This window comes from Micropterus salmoides, unplaced genomic scaffold (genome assembly GCF_014851395.1).
Source record: "Micropterus salmoides isolate LMB-PRFRI ecotype aquatic unplaced genomic scaffold, ASM1485139v1 Ms_hic_scaffold_2, whole genome shotgun sequence".
Taxonomy (NCBI): domain Eukaryota; kingdom Metazoa; phylum Chordata; class Actinopteri; order Centrarchiformes; family Centrarchidae; genus Micropterus; species Micropterus salmoides.
The window spans coordinates 56,330,603-56,348,566 of record NW_024041150.1 but is presented as its reverse complement, the minus strand read 5'-3'; the positions used below and the strand labels follow the sequence as shown (position 1 = coordinate 56,348,566).

Genomic DNA, 17,964 nt, shown 5'->3' with positions numbered 1-17,964 from the left:
TATATCGCCATGTGACTATGATCCCATACAAGCGCTGAGTAACTGTATTGAACAAATCAACAGTTGGATGTGCCAGAATTTTCTTCAGTTAAACCAAGATAAAACTGAAGTTATTGTTTTTGGAGCCAAGGAAGAACGATTGAAAGTCAGTGCTCTGCTTCAATTGGTAATGTATACAGGTGCAAAAACACCTGCAATGGCCTTTAAATGGTCTCTCAGTCTAGTTCTGTAGGCTACACAATCATGGGGAAGACTGTCCAAAAGACGACCATTGACACCTTGCACAAGGAGGACAAGACACAAAAGGTCATTGCTAAAGAGGCTGACTGTTCACAGAGCTCTGTGTCCAAGCACATTAATAGAGAGGCGAAGGGAAGGAAAAGATGTGTTGGAAAAAAGTGTACAAGCAATAGGGATAACCGCACCCTGGAGAGGATTGTGAAACAAAACCTATTCAAATATGTGGGGGAGATTCACAAAGAGTGGACTGCAGCTGGAGTCAGTGCTTCAAGAACCACCACGCACAGAAGTATGCGAGACATGGGTTTCAGCTGTCGCATTCCTTATGTCAAGACACTCTTGAACAAGACACAGCGTCAGAAGCGTCTCGTCTGGGCTAAAGACAAAAAGGACTGGACTGCTGCTGAGTGGTCCAAAGTTATGTTCTCTGATGAAAGTAAATTTTGCATTTCCTTTGGAAATCAAGGTCCCAGAGTCTGGAGGAAGAGAGGAGAGGCACAGAATCCACGTTGCTTGAAGTCCAGTGTAAAGTTTCCACAGTCAGTGATGGTTTGGGGTGCCCTGTCATCTGCTGGTGTTGGTCCACTGTGTTTTCTGAGGTCCAAGGTCAACGCAGCCAGGAAGTTTTGGAGCACTTCATGCTTCCTGCTGCTGACCAACTTTATGGAGATGCAGATTTTATTGTCCAACAGGACTTGGCACCTGCACACAGTGCCAAAGCTACCAGTACCTGGTTTAAGAACAATGGTATCCCTGTTCTTAATTGGCCAGCAAACTCGCCTGACCTTAACCCTATAGAAAATCTATGGGGTATTGCGAAGAGGAAGATGCGATACGCCAGACCCAACAATGCAGAAGAGCTGAAGGCCACTATCAGAGCAACCTGGGCTCTCATAACACCTGAGCAGTGCCACAGACTGATCGACTCCATGCCACGCTGCATTGCTGCAGTAATTCAGGCAAAAGGAGCCCCAACTAAGTATTGAGTGCTGTACATGCTCATACTTCAGGTTCATACTTTTCATGTTCATACTTTTCAGTTGGCCAACATTTCTAAAAATCCTTTTTTTTGTATTGGTCTTAAGTAATATTCTAATTTTCAGAGATACTGAATTTGGGATTTTCATTAGTTGTCAGTTTTAATCATCACAATTAAATGAAATAAACATTTGAAATATATCAGTCTGTGTGTAATGAATGAATATAATATCCAAGTTTCACTTTTTGAATGGAATTACTGAAATAAATCAACTTTTTGATGATATTCTAATTATATGACAAGCACCTGTATATGCTGCCGTCATTTCAGCAACACGTGGACATTCCGACAAGGAGAGAAGACACTCTTGACCTTTGTTATGGCAATGTTTCAGACGCATACATCTCAAGGGCTCACCCTCTGCTTGGCTTCGCAGACCACAATGTTGTTTTTCTACTTCCGCATTACAGACCGGTACTGAAAAGTCACAAGCCGTCGGAGGACGCAATTACAAGGCTCACTGGCCTGCATGGACTGGGACATTTTTGATGTCAATCTTGATGCGAGAGTGTCATCACAGACTACATCAAATTCTGCATCACTATAACCATACCAGTTAAGACCTTCAAAACAATATCCAAACTCCACACCCTAGATAAATCATCATATTAATTACAGTTTCAGGGAAAAACGGAAAGCCTTTCAACAACAAGACTGGGCCTCACAAAAACCATCAACCGTCAAATAAAAAATGACAAAGCACAAATGCAAAGAGAGACTTGAGCAGGAATTCAGCAACATGAGCACTAAACAGGCTTTCCAAAAAGTAAGAACACTAACCAGACATGATTCTAGACGCAAACTAACCACAATAACAGATCCATCATCTTTTGCTGAAGAACTGAACATTTTCTACTCACGGTTTGACACCATAGACTGCTCAGAGGAATGCAAGGCACTACTGGCAAACCTTTCAGCCCTCGAGCCGGCACTCTCTGCTCCTTTCACAGTAGAAGATGTGAGGCGGCATCTGAGACAGTGCAAACCAGGCAAGGCTCCAGGACCGGACGGCATCCAAGCGCGGGTGCTGAGAGACTGTGCCATGGAGCTCTCTCCCATTCTAAATTCCATCGTCACAGAATTCTACAGGACTGCCTCCATACCCACCCTGTGGAAAACATCCACCATCATACCAGTGCCCAAGAAACCCCGCCCCTCAGAATTAAATCACTATCGGCCGGGTGCACTCACCTCAATAATAATGAAGTGTTTTGAAAAACTGATTCTCAACTGTATCCTTCCAATTGTCGGACCACAATTGGATCCTTTACAGTTTGCCTACAAGGCCAAAAGGGGGACAGAAGATGCAGTGGCATGCCTTCTGCACTAACTACTACAACACCTTGAATCACTTGGGAACTTCTTTTTATTGACTATAGTTCGGCCTTCAACACTATTCAGCTTCACCAGATGATTAGGAAACTCCACCATCTCAACGTCCCCTCAGTTCTCATTCACTGGGTATGCAGCTTCCTCAGCAGTCCATTTCTGTTTACTCTATACACCAATGACTGCACCAGCCCCTCACCTGTTACCATTGTGGTGTCCAATATATGTGCATTTGACTCATAACAGTTCAAAATAGCACTGTAGCAGCAGGACAGAGGGTCAGTGACCTCCCAAGGGGAGAGCAGTGATTGGTGGTTATGTAGGGACTGAACCCTTCTATAGAATTTGACCTCTAACCCTTTGTTTTGTTACCTCAGAATAGCACTGTACCCTTCTATGGGTTTGAGCTTTATTTTGCAGACTCAAACCCTTCTATGGTACCTAGCAGATACCTAAACATATCCTATATAAGATGTTTGATGTATAGAGAGACAGAGTGGTCATCGGGCTGGGTCACTCTCCAAGCTGCTGCAGAGCTTGTAATTGATGCTGAACTCCTTCATGTAATAAACTTTTCCGATCAAGAACAGTGTCAAGCGGGTTTCTTCTCAACACATCATCGCAGCATTATTGTTCGGACACCACACCACATATATCAAGTACTCTGACGACGCTGTTGTTCTTGGTCTCCTTAATAACAAAAACTCTGTTTTAAGCTATCAAGACCATCTCTCACCTCACGCAGTGGTGTTCAAATAATTATCTTCAGCTGAATGTTGCAAAAACAAAAGAAATGTTGATTAACACACCCAACACCAACAGCACAGCCCATAATGTCACCCCCAACTCTACATACATAAATAATGTAGCTGTTGAATGGGTGGAGTGCTTCAGATACCTCGGGCTCACTCTGGACAATAAACACTTTCAAACGCTGCCAACAAAGACTCTCTGCCATCCGTAAATTTAAATCCCTTTCGGTTGCACCCCACCTTCTACTGCTGCTCTACAAAAGCATAATTCAACCCATCCTTCTTTACTGTTCAATCTGTTATTTCAACATACTCACTGTGACCAATAAGAACAAATTTGTGTTCTACATTTCTAGGTCACCCGTGACATTCATGGCACATCAGCCCCTGTCACGCTTCTGGGAGATGCAGCATACCTCCTCATGCAGCCTTATCTTCACAATGGACAGCTAACTAACGATCAGCAATACTTCAACTACCGCCTCAGCCAAGCTCGTATGACTGTGGAGTGTGCTTTTGGTTGACTCAAAGGACGATTTTTGTCTGTGCTTCTGACCATCTGGTGCCCTGGTGCAGCCAGAACAGTCTGGAGCTCAACTCTCTGAAGACAGTGGAGATGGTGGTGGATATTAGAAAGAGCACAACCCCACCCTCCCCCATCATCCTTCCTGGGCACCATCATCTCCCAGGACCTCAAGTGGGAGCTGGAAATCACCTACCTCACCAAAAAGGCCCAGCAGAGGATGTACCTCCTGCGGCAGCTGAAGAAGTTCAGCCTGCCAAAGACAATGATGGTGCACTTCTACACCGCCATCATTGAGTCCATCCTCACCTCCTCCATCACCATCTGGTACGCTGCTGCCACTGCCGGGGACAAGGGCAGGCTGCAGCATATCATTTGCTCTGCAGAGAAGGTGATTGGCTGCAATCTTCCTTCACTTCAGGACCTGTACGCCTCCAGGACTCTGCAGCGAGCAGGAAAGATTGCAGCTGACCCCTCCCTCCCTGGACGCAAACTGTTTACGACTCTCCCCGCTGGCAGGAGGCTGCGGTCCATCAGGACCAAAACCTCTCGCCACAAAAACAGCGTCTTCCCGTCTGCAGCTAGCCTCATCAAGAAGGCCCGAGTCCCTCGCTGATTGATACTCCCCCCTTTCAAGTAATACAAATGTCTCATTTCATGCACAAAGCTGGCACATTGCACATACTTCTTGTCAATTGTTAATCCTTGTTGTTCTATAATTTTTGTATTTTGTCCATTTATATATTCATCTACACAATACTCTCTTCCGTTGCAATACGTCTTCACAACACAAACCCGGAATAAGGCACATGTAAATATCTGCCACGTTGTATTATTTTTCTCTGTTCTTTTTATTATTCTTATATAACTTGCATTGTTTATTCCATATTTTTATATTTCTAGATTTATTTATGTCAACTGTATGTTTGTCTACCTGTAGCACCTTATCACCAAAGCAAATCGTATGTGTAAAACACTACTTGGCAATGAGCTCTTTCTGATTCTGATCCCTGCTTTGACATGTACAAAAACCTGGAGGCCACCTTCACCTGCTTCCCAGCAAGTCGCTTACATTTGTGCACATAACTAAAAGTGGAACAAAGCTATAAATAAGTCTGTATTTGACACACAAAGTTCACTTCAGTGTCCTATGAGAGGTTGTTTTTTTTTCACATCTTGTATATAGGCAGTTTGGTCAGGTTTAGGCAAGAAAAACTACTTGGTTAGGTTTAGGAAATCGCCACAGGCTTCACGTAAACCGAAGCAAACGCAGGACTGAAGCATTGTTTGTTCTCAGGCATCTTGTTGTATGTTGCACGTCTTGGTATTTGATTGTCTGTAACCATTTAAAGTTTTCTCCTTCAGTCTGCTGCAACTGACAAGGAACATATGCTGCGTTCAAGGCATCTCGGAACTGGGAAATTTCCGACCTCCAACTAGAAACAGTACTTTGGAACGCCATTTGAAGTCGGATATCCTACTCGCGAACTCGGAGAAAAAATATGTACCCGAGTAGCACGAGTAGCAGCCGAATGACGTCGCACAACAATGGCAGCTCCCGTGGAAGCACACATTGTAAATGGTAAAGCGGAAACTAAAAGGCAAAGTAAAGTATTCAAATAAAATAATACATACTAGTCTCAAATAGTAAAACTTGTTCTGCATGTAAAGTGATGTAGAAATATTTTGTCAGTGTAATTAGGTAGCTGCTTACAGTAAACAATATCTGAAAGTCATCTTCTGTATCCAAAAGTTATTGAGGAAAATGTTAAAAATGCCCAGAAATGTGAAAACATTTGGAAATATAGCCTAAAACTTTTGCTGACTTTTGAGGATTACCAACTGATGTAGCTAGAAGGATGCACAGTTGACGAGTAACGTGTATTTCTCACTTGTTTTAAATAAAATGGCCATCCTTTTAATTAACACCGAGTGCACTGTTGAGGGTTTAACTTTGCATAAATTACATTTAGCGTCTTGCACCACCATGCAACTGAAACGCTTTGTATTTCAACTTGGAAATTTCCCAGTTCCGACCGGTCTGGAATGCAGCATCATTCCAGGTTTTTTTATTGGTGACTAGTTTGCACAGAGAGAGGCAGGTCTTTCCCCTCAACACAATAAATAGCAGGTGTGTGTTTCACTGCAATCAATTCAACTCAACTCAAGCCAGATCTTCTAAACACCATGCTCTGCTCCAGACTCTGCACCACCCTGTGTAAGTACGCAACTAACTTACTACAAGGTAGATTTAGTCATCATTTTTCAACACAGGGTTGTATAATGAGATTAAGTTGTAGTTCCATTTAAGCTACTCACAATTTATATTCTGTAGATGAGTGGATAAAGAACAAGTCACACCAAAAAATGCCTATTTTGCATGGTGCAGTGCTGAGATTGAGTTTAGGGGTCTCACTGGGGGAAGAAGCTGCTCTGTAGTCTGGCTGACAGCAGATACTTCTGTATCTCTTGGGTTCTGGACTCTGCGCAGGCACTTCAGCTCCCCTGTGAAAGATTTTAGTGTTTCATGGTGTTACCATCAACTCCCAGAACATTGCTAAACTGGATTTACACAGAAGTTACAAGACTAATAAACATGTTTTTTTTTTCTCTTCCAGTGCTGGCAGCAATGTGTTTGCTTATGAGAGCAGGTAACTGGATGTTTTTGCTCTTTGTCCACTGGTCACTTTCATTTCCTGACTTCACTAATCGTCCTTCTCTCTCTGCCTTGACTATACGCTCATCCTTAAAACTTATTCCACAACAAGTGTGTATTTATTCCAAAATGCATGACTCCCAGAACAAATTTTTCATTCTAGGACTTTCTAGAGCCACCGTTGTGGACCCCTCGTCCAAGGTGAAAGTGATCACATGTGATGACGACGTCCAACGCCTGAGCTGTGGTATGACTGAACTCAAAAGTTTGTGTTTTTAAGGCAACAAGCAAAACAATTTAGTCCCCTGTAAGTGCACTATTTTCCCAGTTGAAGTCTTTTGTGTTTTAATGAAAGTACTGTAAACTGAACAGATCACATTGACAGACTAACACTGTCAGTTTCGGACTTCTGTTGACAGTATAGAGAGACCAAGTTTTGCTCTCTGACCAAGTTTGTTTCCCTCTGGTGTGTAGCACCAAAAGGAGTGATCAGTGTGCAGAATGCTGTGTATGGACGTGCAGACAAGGCGACCTGCAGTAAGGGCAAATCTCCCCAGCAGCTTGCCAACACCAAGTGTTCTCTGCAGGTCACTGTGGATATGGGGAAAAGGTACAATTCAAAATTAGAATCTGGCACCAGATTTTATACAGTCATGGTCACCAGAGGATGAATCCTTCTGTGGTGGGTTGGTGATGGCGCAATGCATAAGACACATGCCTTTGGTGTGAGACCTGGGTTCAAGACACTTAACCCCTAGTTGCTCCAGACATGTGTAGCAATTGTAAGTCGCTTTGGATAAAAGCATCAGCTAAATGATGTCCTTCACACACCGGCAATTCAAAGCATGGTGTAAATTGCTTCACATAGTATATATTGTGAAAGCTAAAGCCTTTTTCTTCTTCCTGCAGATGTAATGGCAAGAGGGTGTGTGACATAAACCCAAACATCTTCCATGCTTCTGATCCCTGCCATGGCATCTACAAATATCTGGAGACCACCTACACCTGCCTCCCAGCAGGTGACATGCACGTAACTAAAAGTGAAGCAAAGCCGCAAAGAAGTGAGTGCAACATGTCTAATGTTAATCTTTACTTTGACAGTCGTCAGCGTAACATGCGAGGACTCTCCGGCAACGCTGCAGTGTGGTAAGATCACACTTTCTCCTTCGTATTTTCGGTGGATTAAGGTGTTGCGGTTCAACACTGATACTGACCATCTCCTCCTCTCTGTCAGATGCAAAAGAGGTTATATCTGTCTACAGTGCTCATTATGGACGCCGTGACTCCACCACATGCTCTTCCCAACGACCTGCCTCTCAGCTCCGAAATGTCAACTGCTTAAACCCCACGAGCAAAGTTGCTGAAAAGTACAGCTGCCCTCTCATCTTGTTAAACAATGGGGATTAATATCATCCACATCTTTCTCATGTGACATCCCCATTTACTGTATTCACTCTGTATCCGCAGGTGCAATGGGAAACACAGCTGTACTATCAAAGCCAGCAACTCAGTGTTTGGAGACCCCTGTGTTGGCACTTACAAGTACCTGGAGGTGGCTTACACATGTAAAAGTAAGTACTTGAAAGGCCCTGTTGGGATGTTTCACTCCACTGAAGCTGATCTGTGGTCGTGTAAAGCAAAATATTGGTAGGTTAGCAGACTCCTGCTTATACATAAAACAAGGACATGCCATTCGGTGAGGTTGCATTAATTCTTCAAGTGGAATGGGGAAAAACTGTCTATATTGTCACGATGGCGGCAGTAACGGAACATGTTTGAGCTCTCAAACTTCATCGGTCTAATGTCTTGTCTCTTGTTTTGCAGAGCGTGGGAATTAAACAACAAAACATGGCAATGTACGGCGTCAGCGGATGCAACCAATGAGACTTTGAAATTCCAAATGGAGCATATAGCCAAAAGTATCTGGACAGCGGCATATTAAACTGTTGTTCACCATCTCATACTGGGCTAAGTGTCCAAATACAGTTGCTCCACAAATGACTCAAAATGGGAACAAAACTTGCTTTAATAAGCCTTTGATCAAGGAATTGCCTCTTCTGTTATCATCTTGTGATGCACAAATAAAATCTGCCTCGCCTCACCTTGTGTTCTGGTTCATTACAATAAATGATCAAATGGTATAGTTCAGTCCCAGAGCTAATATTATTTGTGTTGCAATAATTTTTAACTTGACGTGGTGGTAAAAGCAAAGATCTGTCTCTGCTGTTTGAAATGCAACTAGCTTGTATCGGCCGACTGACTTGAACCTCAAATCTCTGGGATTTGAAGAAGGCAGTTGAAGCACGCAAACTCCAGAATATTACTGAACTGGAGGCCATTGCTCATGAGCAATGGGCCCGGATTCCTCAGGAACTCTGCCAGAATCTCGTTTGCAGCAGGTCATAACGGCAAGTACTAAAAATGCTTGACTTTTGAGACTAGAGAAGTCAGAAGTTGCATTTTCTGCTGAATTTGGGGAAACCACTTAAAGCATTGTTGCGCTATCTGAATTGCAAACAGATGAAAGTCTGTAGATTCGAGACTGAGATGCGATTTTAAGAAATCTTTAGTGTTTGAGCATTAAACACTCTAATTCCTGCATTCTGATAAATTTTTCTGCACTCGATGGTAAATGTTATGTAAAGAGAAACACAAAATTCAAGTGGCAGGTGACAATTCAAACTCCTAATGCTACCAGAATCTCAGTCATTCTGGGCCGCTATCAGCTTATATTGTGTAGCCCCTGGAATTAGATGCCACACAGGACACAATTACTTCAGGGGTTCTTGTAGCTCCAGGTTTATTTCTGACCACATGTACAGAGTCTTTCCCGTAAGCAGCTCAAATGCTGAATTTTGTAAGTGTCTCTAACACCCAAAAATGTTAGCAGAAGGAAGAGGCAAAATAAACATGGTGGAGCAGCTCCATCAGAGCATCCACCCTCTCCTGAGAGAGGAGTCCAGTACCACGCCAACATAGGTGAGTCTCCGGGAGGGGAGAGGAGCACTCTTCTTCCAGTTCACCGTGAAGCCCAGGTAAGACAGGTGTTCGACTAGCTGGGCCGTCTGCACCACCGCCTCGTCCCGGGACGGCGCCAGCAGCAGGTCGACCAGGTAAAATAGGACCCTGATGCCAGACCGCCGCAGCGGCTCCAGGGCCGTCTCGACACACTTGGGAATAACCGAAGGGCAGCCGGTTGTATTGGTACTGGGCGCCCTGGAATGAAAACCGCAGAAGTTCCTGTGTCCGGGAATGACGGACACATGAAAGTACGCGACCTTCAGGTAGATGGAAGAGAGCCAGTCTCCCTGGTGCACACACTCCATCAACTGTTTTTACTGTTAACATGCGAAAAGGTCTCACCATAATTGCCGTGTTGAACAGTGACAGGTCCAGGATGGGCCTCACACCGCCCGTCTTCTTCCTGACCAGGAAGTAGCGGCGTTCTGAGCCGAGGAGGAGAGCACAGTCTCCACAATCCCGGCGAAGGAGGGGGGGGTGCGAACTGCAGCCTGTGATCCCAGCGGATCAGGCTGTCCATCCATCTGTGCATCGAGCAGAAAGCGAGCCAATGCTGAAAAGGTCAGCCTGCGACATCGAAGCCATGCTGCATGAAGGCCGCACGGCCAGCTGCAGCTGGTCCACGCGGTGTGACGGCAGCCACTGACTTCGTAGAGACGGTGGCGGGCCGAGGAGGAAATATTCTGCTTGTGGCATCGAAGCCAGACTGCATGAAAGCCATCCGACCAGCTGCAGCCTGTCCGTTATGCCACTCACCTGGTGAGGGGAGGGAGGCAGGGGCTCATCGGCGCGCCGCTCGCCCGCTAAGGGAAGAGGGCGGGGGAGGCGTACATGTGGGCTCAGGCCAGCCACCTGACCATTTCAGGGAGGGGGGCAAGGGGAGAGAGGATGTGCAGCTTTGTAGCAAGCCCAGGCTGCTTGTTAGCCGTTTGGCTAACCCACAGCTGGCTCACACAATGTGTTCTGTAGTTCCAAGAAACACAATTCTCCCCAGCGTCACTGTCGCCTGCGATGCCTAACGTGTTTGGCACACACTTGATGCCATATATCACACATGTACAGTGCACAACACAGCTTGTCACACAGCGATAACACTACACGCAGGGTTGTGTGTAGTGCTATCCTGTCCTGTATTATCTAAGTATTGCAACACAAGTTACTTGAGATATACAGAGAGCATCATGTACCCCTCTCACAAGGGGTAAACCCAATAGCGATAGCCTTAGAAGGCGAAGCCTATACGAAATAGAACAACAAAATATGTTATCATAATTATGCAGATGACACACACATTGATATAACTATATCGCCATGTGACTATGATCCCATACAAGCGCTGAGTAACTGTATTGAACAAATCAACAGTTGGATGTGCCAGAATTTTCTTCAGTTAAACCAAGATAAAACTGAAGTTATTGTTTTTGGAGCCAAGGAAGAACGATTGAAAGTCAGTGCTCTGCTTCAATTGGTAATGTATACAGGTGCAAAAACACCTGCAATGGCCTTTAAATGGTCTCTCAGTCTAGTTCTGTAGGCTACACAATCATGGGGAAGACTGTCCAAAAGACGACCATTGACACCTTGCACAAGGAGGACAAGACACAAAAGGTCATTGCTAAAGAGGCTGACTGTTCACAGAGCTCTGTGTCCAAGCACATTAATAGAGAGGCGAAGGGAAGGAAAAGATGTGTTGGAAAAAAGTGTACAAGCAATAGGGATAACCGCACCCTGGAGAGGATTGTGAAACAAAACCTATTCAAATATGTGGGGGAGATTCACAAAGAGTGGACTGCAGCTGGAGTCAGTGCTTCAAGAACCACCACGCACAGAAGTATGCGAGACATGGGTTTCAGCTGTCGCATTCCTTATGTCAAGACACTCTTGAACAAGACACAGCGTCAGAAGCGTCTCGTCTGGGCTAAAGACAAAAAGGACTGGACTGCTGCTGAGTGGTCCAAAGTTATGTTCTCTGATGAAAGTAAATTTTGCATTTCCTTTGGAAATCAAGGTCCCAGAGTCTGGAGGAAGAGAGGAGAGGCACAGAATCCACGTTGCTTGAAGTCCAGTGTAAAGTTTCCACAGTCAGTGATGGTTTGGGGTGCCCTGTCATCTGCTGGTGTTGGTCCACTGTGTTTTCTGAGGTCCAAGGTCAACGCAGCCAGGAAGTTTTGGAGCACTTCATGCTTCCTGCTGCTGACCAACTTTATGGAGATGCAGATTTTATTGTCCAACAGGACTTGGCACCTGCACACAGTGCCAAAGCTACCAGTACCTGGTTTAAGAACAATGGTATCCCTGTTCTTAATTGGCCAGCAAACTCGCCTGACCTTAACCCTATAGAAAATCTATGGGGTATTGCGAAGAGGAAGATGCGATACGCCAGACCCAACAATGCAGAAGAGCTGAAGGCCACTATCAGAGCAACCTGGGCTCTCATAACACCTGAGCAGTGCCACAGACTGATCGACTCCATGCCACGCTGCATTGCTGCAGTAATTCAGGCAAAAGGAGCCCCAACTAAGTATTGAGTGCTGTACATGCTCATACTTCAGGTTCATACTTTTCATGTTCATACTTTTCAGTTGGCCAACATTTCTAAAAATCCTTTTTTTTGTATTGGTCTTAAGTAATATTCTAATTTTCAGAGATACTGAATTTGGGATTTTCATTAGTTGTCAGTTTTAATCATCACAATTAAATGAAATAAACATTTGAAATATATCAGTCTGTGTGTAATGAATGAATATAATATCCAAGTTTCACTTTTTGAATGGAATTACTGAAATAAATCAACTTTTTGATGATATTCTAATTATATGACAAGCACCTGTATATGCTGCCGTCATTTCAGCAACACGTGGACATTCCGACAAGGAGAGAAGACACTCTTGACCTTTGTTATGGCAATGTTTCAGACGCATACATCTCAAGGGCTCACCCTCTGCTTGGCTTCGCAGACCACAATGTTGTTTTTCTACTTCCGCATTACAGACCGGTACTGAAAAGTCACAAGCCGTCGGAGGACGCAATTACAAGGCTCACTGGCCTGCATGGACTGGGACATTTTTGATGTCAATCTTGATGCGAGAGTGTCATCACAGACTACATCAAATTCTGCATCACTATAACCATACCAGTTAAGACCTTCAAAACAATATCCAAACTCCACACCCTAGATAAATCATCATATTAATTACAGTTTCAGGGAAAAACGGAAAGCCTTTCAACAACAAGACTGGGCCTCACAAAAACCATCAACCGTCAAATAAAAAATGACAAAGCACAAATGCAAAGAGAGACTTGAGCAGGAATTCAGCAACATGAGCACTAAACAGGCTTTCCAAAAAGTAAGAACACTAACCAGACATGATTCTAGACGCAAACTAACCACAATAACAGATCCATCATCTTTTGCTGAAGAACTGAACATTTTCTACTCACGGTTTGACACCATAGACTGCTCAGAGGAATGCAAGGCACTACTGGCAAACCTTTCAGCCCTCGAGCCGGCACTCTCTGCTCCTTTCACAGTAGAAGATGTGAGGCGGCATCTGAGACAGTGCAAACCAGGCAAGGCTCCAGGACCGGACGGCATCCAAGCGCGGGTGCTGAGAGACTGTGCCATGGAGCTCTCTCCCATTCTAAATTCCATCGTCACAGAATTCTACAGGACTGCCTCCATACCCACCCTGTGGAAAACATCCACCATCATACCAGTGCCCAAGAAACCCCGCCCCTCAGAATTAAATCACTATCGGCCGGGTGCACTCACCTCAATAATAATGAAGTGTTTTGAAAAACTGATTCTCAACTGTATCCTTCCAATTGTCGGACCACAATTGGATCCTTTACAGTTTGCCTACAAGGCCAAAAGGGGGACAGAAGATGCAGTGGCATGCCTTCTGCACTAACTACTACAACACCTTGAATCACTTGGGAACTTCTTTTTATTGACTATAGTTCGGCCTTCAACACTATTCAGCTTCACCAGATGATTAGGAAACTCCACCATCTCAACGTCCCCTCAGTTCTCATTCACTGGGTATGCAGCTTCCTCAGCAGTCCATTTCTGTTTACTCTATACACCAATGACTGCACCAGCCCCTCACCTGTTACCACTGTGGTGTCCATATATGTGCATTTGACTCATAACAGTTCAAAATAGCACTGTAGCAGCAGGACAGAGGGTCAGTGACCTCCCAAGGGGAGAGCAGTGATTGGTGGTTATGTAGGGACTGAACCCTTCTATAGAATTTGACCTCTAACCCTTTGTTTTGTTACCTCAGAATAGCACTGTACCCTTCTATGGGTTTGAGCTTTATTTTGCAGACTCAAACCCTTCTATGGTACCTAGCAGATACCTAAACATATCCTATATAAGATGTTTGATGTATAGAGAGACAGAGTGGTCATCGGGCTGGGTCACTCTCCAAGCTGCTGCAGAGCTTGTAATTGATGCTGAACTCCTTCATGTAATAAACTTTTCCGATCAAGAACAGTGTCAAGCGGGTTTCTTCTCAACACATCATCGCAGCATTATTGTTCGGACACCACACCACATATATCAAGTACTCTGACGACGCTGTTGTTCTTGGTCTCCTTAATAACAAAAACTCTGTTTTAAGCTATCAAGACCATCTCTCACCTCACGCAGTGGTGTTCAAATAATTATCTTCAGCTGAATGTTGCAAAAACAAAAGAAATGTTGATTAACACACCCAACACCAACAGCACAGCCCATAATGTCACCCCCAACTCTACATACATAAATAATGTAGCTGTTGAATGGGTGGAGTGCTTCAGATACCTCGGGCTCACTCTGGACAATAAACACTTTCAAACGCTGCCAACAAAGACTCTCTGCCATCCGTAAATTTAAATCCCTTTCGGTTGCACCCCACCTTCTACTGCTGCTCTACAAAAGCATAATTCAACCCATCCTTCTTTACTGTTCAATCTGTTATTTCAACATACTCACTGTGACCAATAAGAACAAATTTGTGTTCTACATTTCTAGGTCACCCGTGACATTCATGGCACATCAGCCCCTGTCACGCTTCTGGGAGATGCAGCATACCTCCTCATGCAGCCTTATCTTCACAATGGACAGCTAACTAACGATCAGCAATACTTCAACTACCGCCTCAGCCAAGCTCGTATGACTGTGGAGTGTGCTTTTGGTTGACTCAAAGGACGATTTTTGTCTGTGCTTCTGACCATCTGGTGCCCTGGTGCAGCCAGAACAGTCTGGAGCTCAACTCTCTGAAGACAGTGGAGATGGTGGTGGATATTAGAAAGAGCACAACCCCACCCTCCCCCATCATCCTTCCTGGGCACCATCATCTCCCAGGACCTCAAGTGGGAGCTGGAAATCACCTACCTCACCAAAAAGGCCCAGCAGAGGATGTACCTCCTGCGGCAGCTGAAGAAGTTCAGCCTGCCAAAGACAATGATGGTGCACTTCTACACCGCCATCATTGAGTCCATCCTCACCTCCTCCATCACCATCTGGTACGCTGCTGCCACTGCCGGGGACAAGGGCAGGCTGCAGCATATCATTTGCTCTGCAGAGAAGGTGATTGGCTGCAATCTTCCTTCACTTCAGGACCTGTACGCCTCCAGGACTCTGCAGCGAGCAGGAAAGATTGCAGCTGACCCCTCCCTCCCTGGACGCAAACTGTTTACGACTCTCCCCGCTGGCAGGAGGCTGCGGTCCATCAGGACCAAAACCTCTCGCCACAAAAACAGCGTCTTCCCGTCTGCAGCTAGCCTCATCAAGAAGGCCCGAGTCCCTCGCTGATTGATACTCCCCCCTTTCAAGTAATACAAATGTCTCATTTCATGCACAAAGCTGGCACATTGCACATACTTCTTGTCAATTGTTAATCCTTGTTGTTCTATAATTTTTGTATTTTGTCCATTTATATATTCATCTACACAATACTCTCTTCCGTTGCAATACGTCTTCACAACACAAACCCGGAATAAGGCACATGTAAATATCTGCCACGTTGTATTATTTTTCTCTGTTCTTTTTATTATTCTTATATAACTTGCATTGTTTATTCCATATTTTATATTTCTAGATTTATTTATGTCAACTGTATGTTTGTCTACCTGTAGCACCTTATCACCAAAGCAAATCGTATGTGTAAAACACTACTTGGCAATGAGCTCTTTCTGATTCTGATCCCTGCTTTGACATGTACAAAAACCTGGAGGCCACCTTCACCTGCTTCCCAGCAAGTCGCTTACATTTGTGCACATAACTAAAAGTGGAACAAAGCTATAAATAAGTCTGTATTTGACACACAAAGTTCACTTCAGTGTCCTATGAGAGGTTGTTTTTTTTTCACATCTTGTATATAGGCAGTTTGGTCAGGTTTAGGCAAGAAAAACTACTTGGTTAGGTTTAGGAAATCGCCACAGGCTTCACGTAAACCGAAGCAAACGCAGGACTGAAGCATTGTTTGTTCTCAGGCATCTTGTTGTATGTTGCACGTCTTGGTATTTGATTGTCTGTAACCATTTAAAGTTTTCTCCTTCAGTCTGCTGCAACTGACAAGGAACATATGCTGCGTTCAAGGCATCTCGGAACTGGGAAATTTCCGACCTCCAACTAGAAACAGTACTTTGGAACGCCATTTGAAGTCGGATATCCTACTCGCGAACTCGGAGAAAAAATATGTACCCGAGTAGCACGAGTAGCAGCCGAATGACGTCGCACAACAATGGCAGCTCCCGTGGAAGCACACATTGTAAATGGTAAAGCGGAAACTAAAAGGCAAAGTAAAGTATTCAAATAAAATAATACATACTAGTCTCAAATAGTAAAACTTGTTCTGCATGTAAAGTGATGTAGAAATATTTTGTCAGTGTAATTAGGTAGCTGCTTACAGTAAACAATATCTGAAAGTCATCTTCTGTATCCAAAAGTTATTGAGGAAAATGTTAAAAATGCCCAGAAATGTGAAAACATTTGGAAATATAGCCTAAAACTTTTGCTGACTTTTGAGGATTACCAACTGATGTAGCTAGAAGGATGCACAGTTGACGAGTAACGTGTATTTCTCACTTGTTTTAAATAAAATGGCCATCCTTTTAATTAACACCGAGTGCACTGTTGAGGGTTTAACTTTGCATAAATTACATTTAGCGTCTTGCACCACCATGCAACTGAAACGCTTTGTATTTCAACTTGGAAATTTCCCAGTTCCGACCGGTCTGGAATGCAGCATCATTCCAGGTTTTTTTATTGGTGACTAGTTTGCACAGAGAGAGGCAGGTCTTTCCCCTCAACACAATAAATAGCAGGTGTGTGTTTCACTGCAATCAATTCAACTCAACTCAAGCCAGATCTTCTAAACACCATGCTCTGCTCCAGACTCTGCACCACCCTGTGTAAGTACGCAACTAACTTACTACAAGGTAGATTTAGTCATCATTTTTCAACACAGGGTTGTATAATGAGATTAAGTTGTAGTTCCATTTAAGCTACTCACAATTTATATTCTGTAGATGAGTGGATAAAGAACAAGTCACACCAAAAAATGCCTATTTTGCATGGTGCAGTGCTGAGATTGAGTTTAGGGGTCTCACTGGGGGAAGAAGCTGCTCTGTAGTCTGGCTGACAGCAGATACTTCTGTATCTCTTGGGTTCTGGACTCTGCGCAGGCACTTCAGCTCCCCTGTGAAAGATTTTAGTGTTTCATGGTGTTACCATCAACTCCCAGAACATTGCTAAACTGGATTTACACAGAAGTTACAAGACTAATAAACATGTTTTTTTTTTCTCTTCCAGTGCTGGCAGCAATGTGTTTGCTTATGAGAGCAGGTAACTGGATGTTTTTGCTCTTTGTCCACTGGTCACTTTCATTTCCTGACTTCACTAATCGTCCTTCTCTCTCTGCCTTGACTATACGCTCATCCTTAAAACTTATTCCACAACAAGTGTGTATTTATTCCAAAATGCATGACTCCAGAACAAATTTTTCATTCTAGGACTTTCTAGAGCCACCGTTGTGGACCCCTCGTCCAAGGTGAAAGTGATCACATGTGATGACGACGTCCAACGCCTGAGCTGTGGTATGACTGAACTCAAAAGTTTGTGTTTTTAAGGCAACAAGCAAAACAATTTAGTCCCCTGTAAGTGCACTATTTTCCCAGTTGAAGTCTTTTGTGTTTTAATGAAAGTACTGTAAACTGAACAGATCACATTGACAGACTAACACTGTCAGTTTCGGACTTCTGTTGACAGTATAGAGAGACCAAGTTTTGCTCTCTGACCAAGTTGTTTCCCTCTGGTGTGTAGCACCAAAAGGAGTGATCAGTGTGCAGAATGCTGTGTAGGACGTGCAGACAAGGCGACCTGCAGTAAGGGCAAATCTCCCCAGCAGCTTGCCAA

At 44.1% G+C, this 17,964-nt stretch overlaps 1 protein-coding gene and 1 long non-coding RNA gene across 2 annotated transcripts; both read left to right on the top strand.

The window, feature by feature from the left end:
- The first annotated feature begins 6,026 nt into the window (after positions 1-6,026).
- LOC119913057 (L-rhamnose-binding lectin SML-like) lies at positions 6,027-8,640 on the top strand. The gene is made up of 9 exons (XM_038732364.1): positions 6,027-6,101; positions 6,502-6,534; positions 6,703-6,786; positions 7,014-7,149; positions 7,449-7,558; positions 7,641-7,685; positions 7,774-7,906; positions 8,007-8,110; positions 8,364-8,640. Exons 1-9 carry the CDS (start codon positions 6,071-6,073, stop codon positions 8,375-8,377), a joined length of 690 nt encoding a protein of 229 aa, XP_038588292.1. The 5' UTR covers positions 6,027-6,070; the 3' UTR covers positions 8,378-8,640.
- An 8,231-nt stretch (positions 8,641-16,871) lies between these two features.
- On the top strand, positions 16,872-17,958 carry LOC119912509. The gene is made up of 4 exons (XR_005446172.1): positions 16,872-16,961; positions 17,362-17,394; positions 17,562-17,645; positions 17,872-17,958. It is a non-coding gene; the product is annotated as an uncharacterized LOC119912509 (long non-coding RNA).
- Positions 17,959-17,964: the final 6 nt, after the last annotated feature.

Excerpts from the sequence above, each read along its gene's own strand:
- LOC119913057 (XM_038732364.1), top strand. The coding sequence starts at position 6,071 with ATGCTCTGCTCCAGACTCTGCACCACCCTGT. Across the intron at positions 6,535-6,702 it reads GTGTTTGCTTATGAGAGCAG|GACTTTCTAGAGCCACCGTT; the intron begins GTAACTGGATGT and ends TTTTCATTCTAG. Across the intron at positions 7,686-7,773 it reads TCCGGCAACGCTGCAGTGTG|ATGCAAAAGAGGTTATATCT; the intron begins GTAAGATCACAC and ends CCTCTCTGTCAG.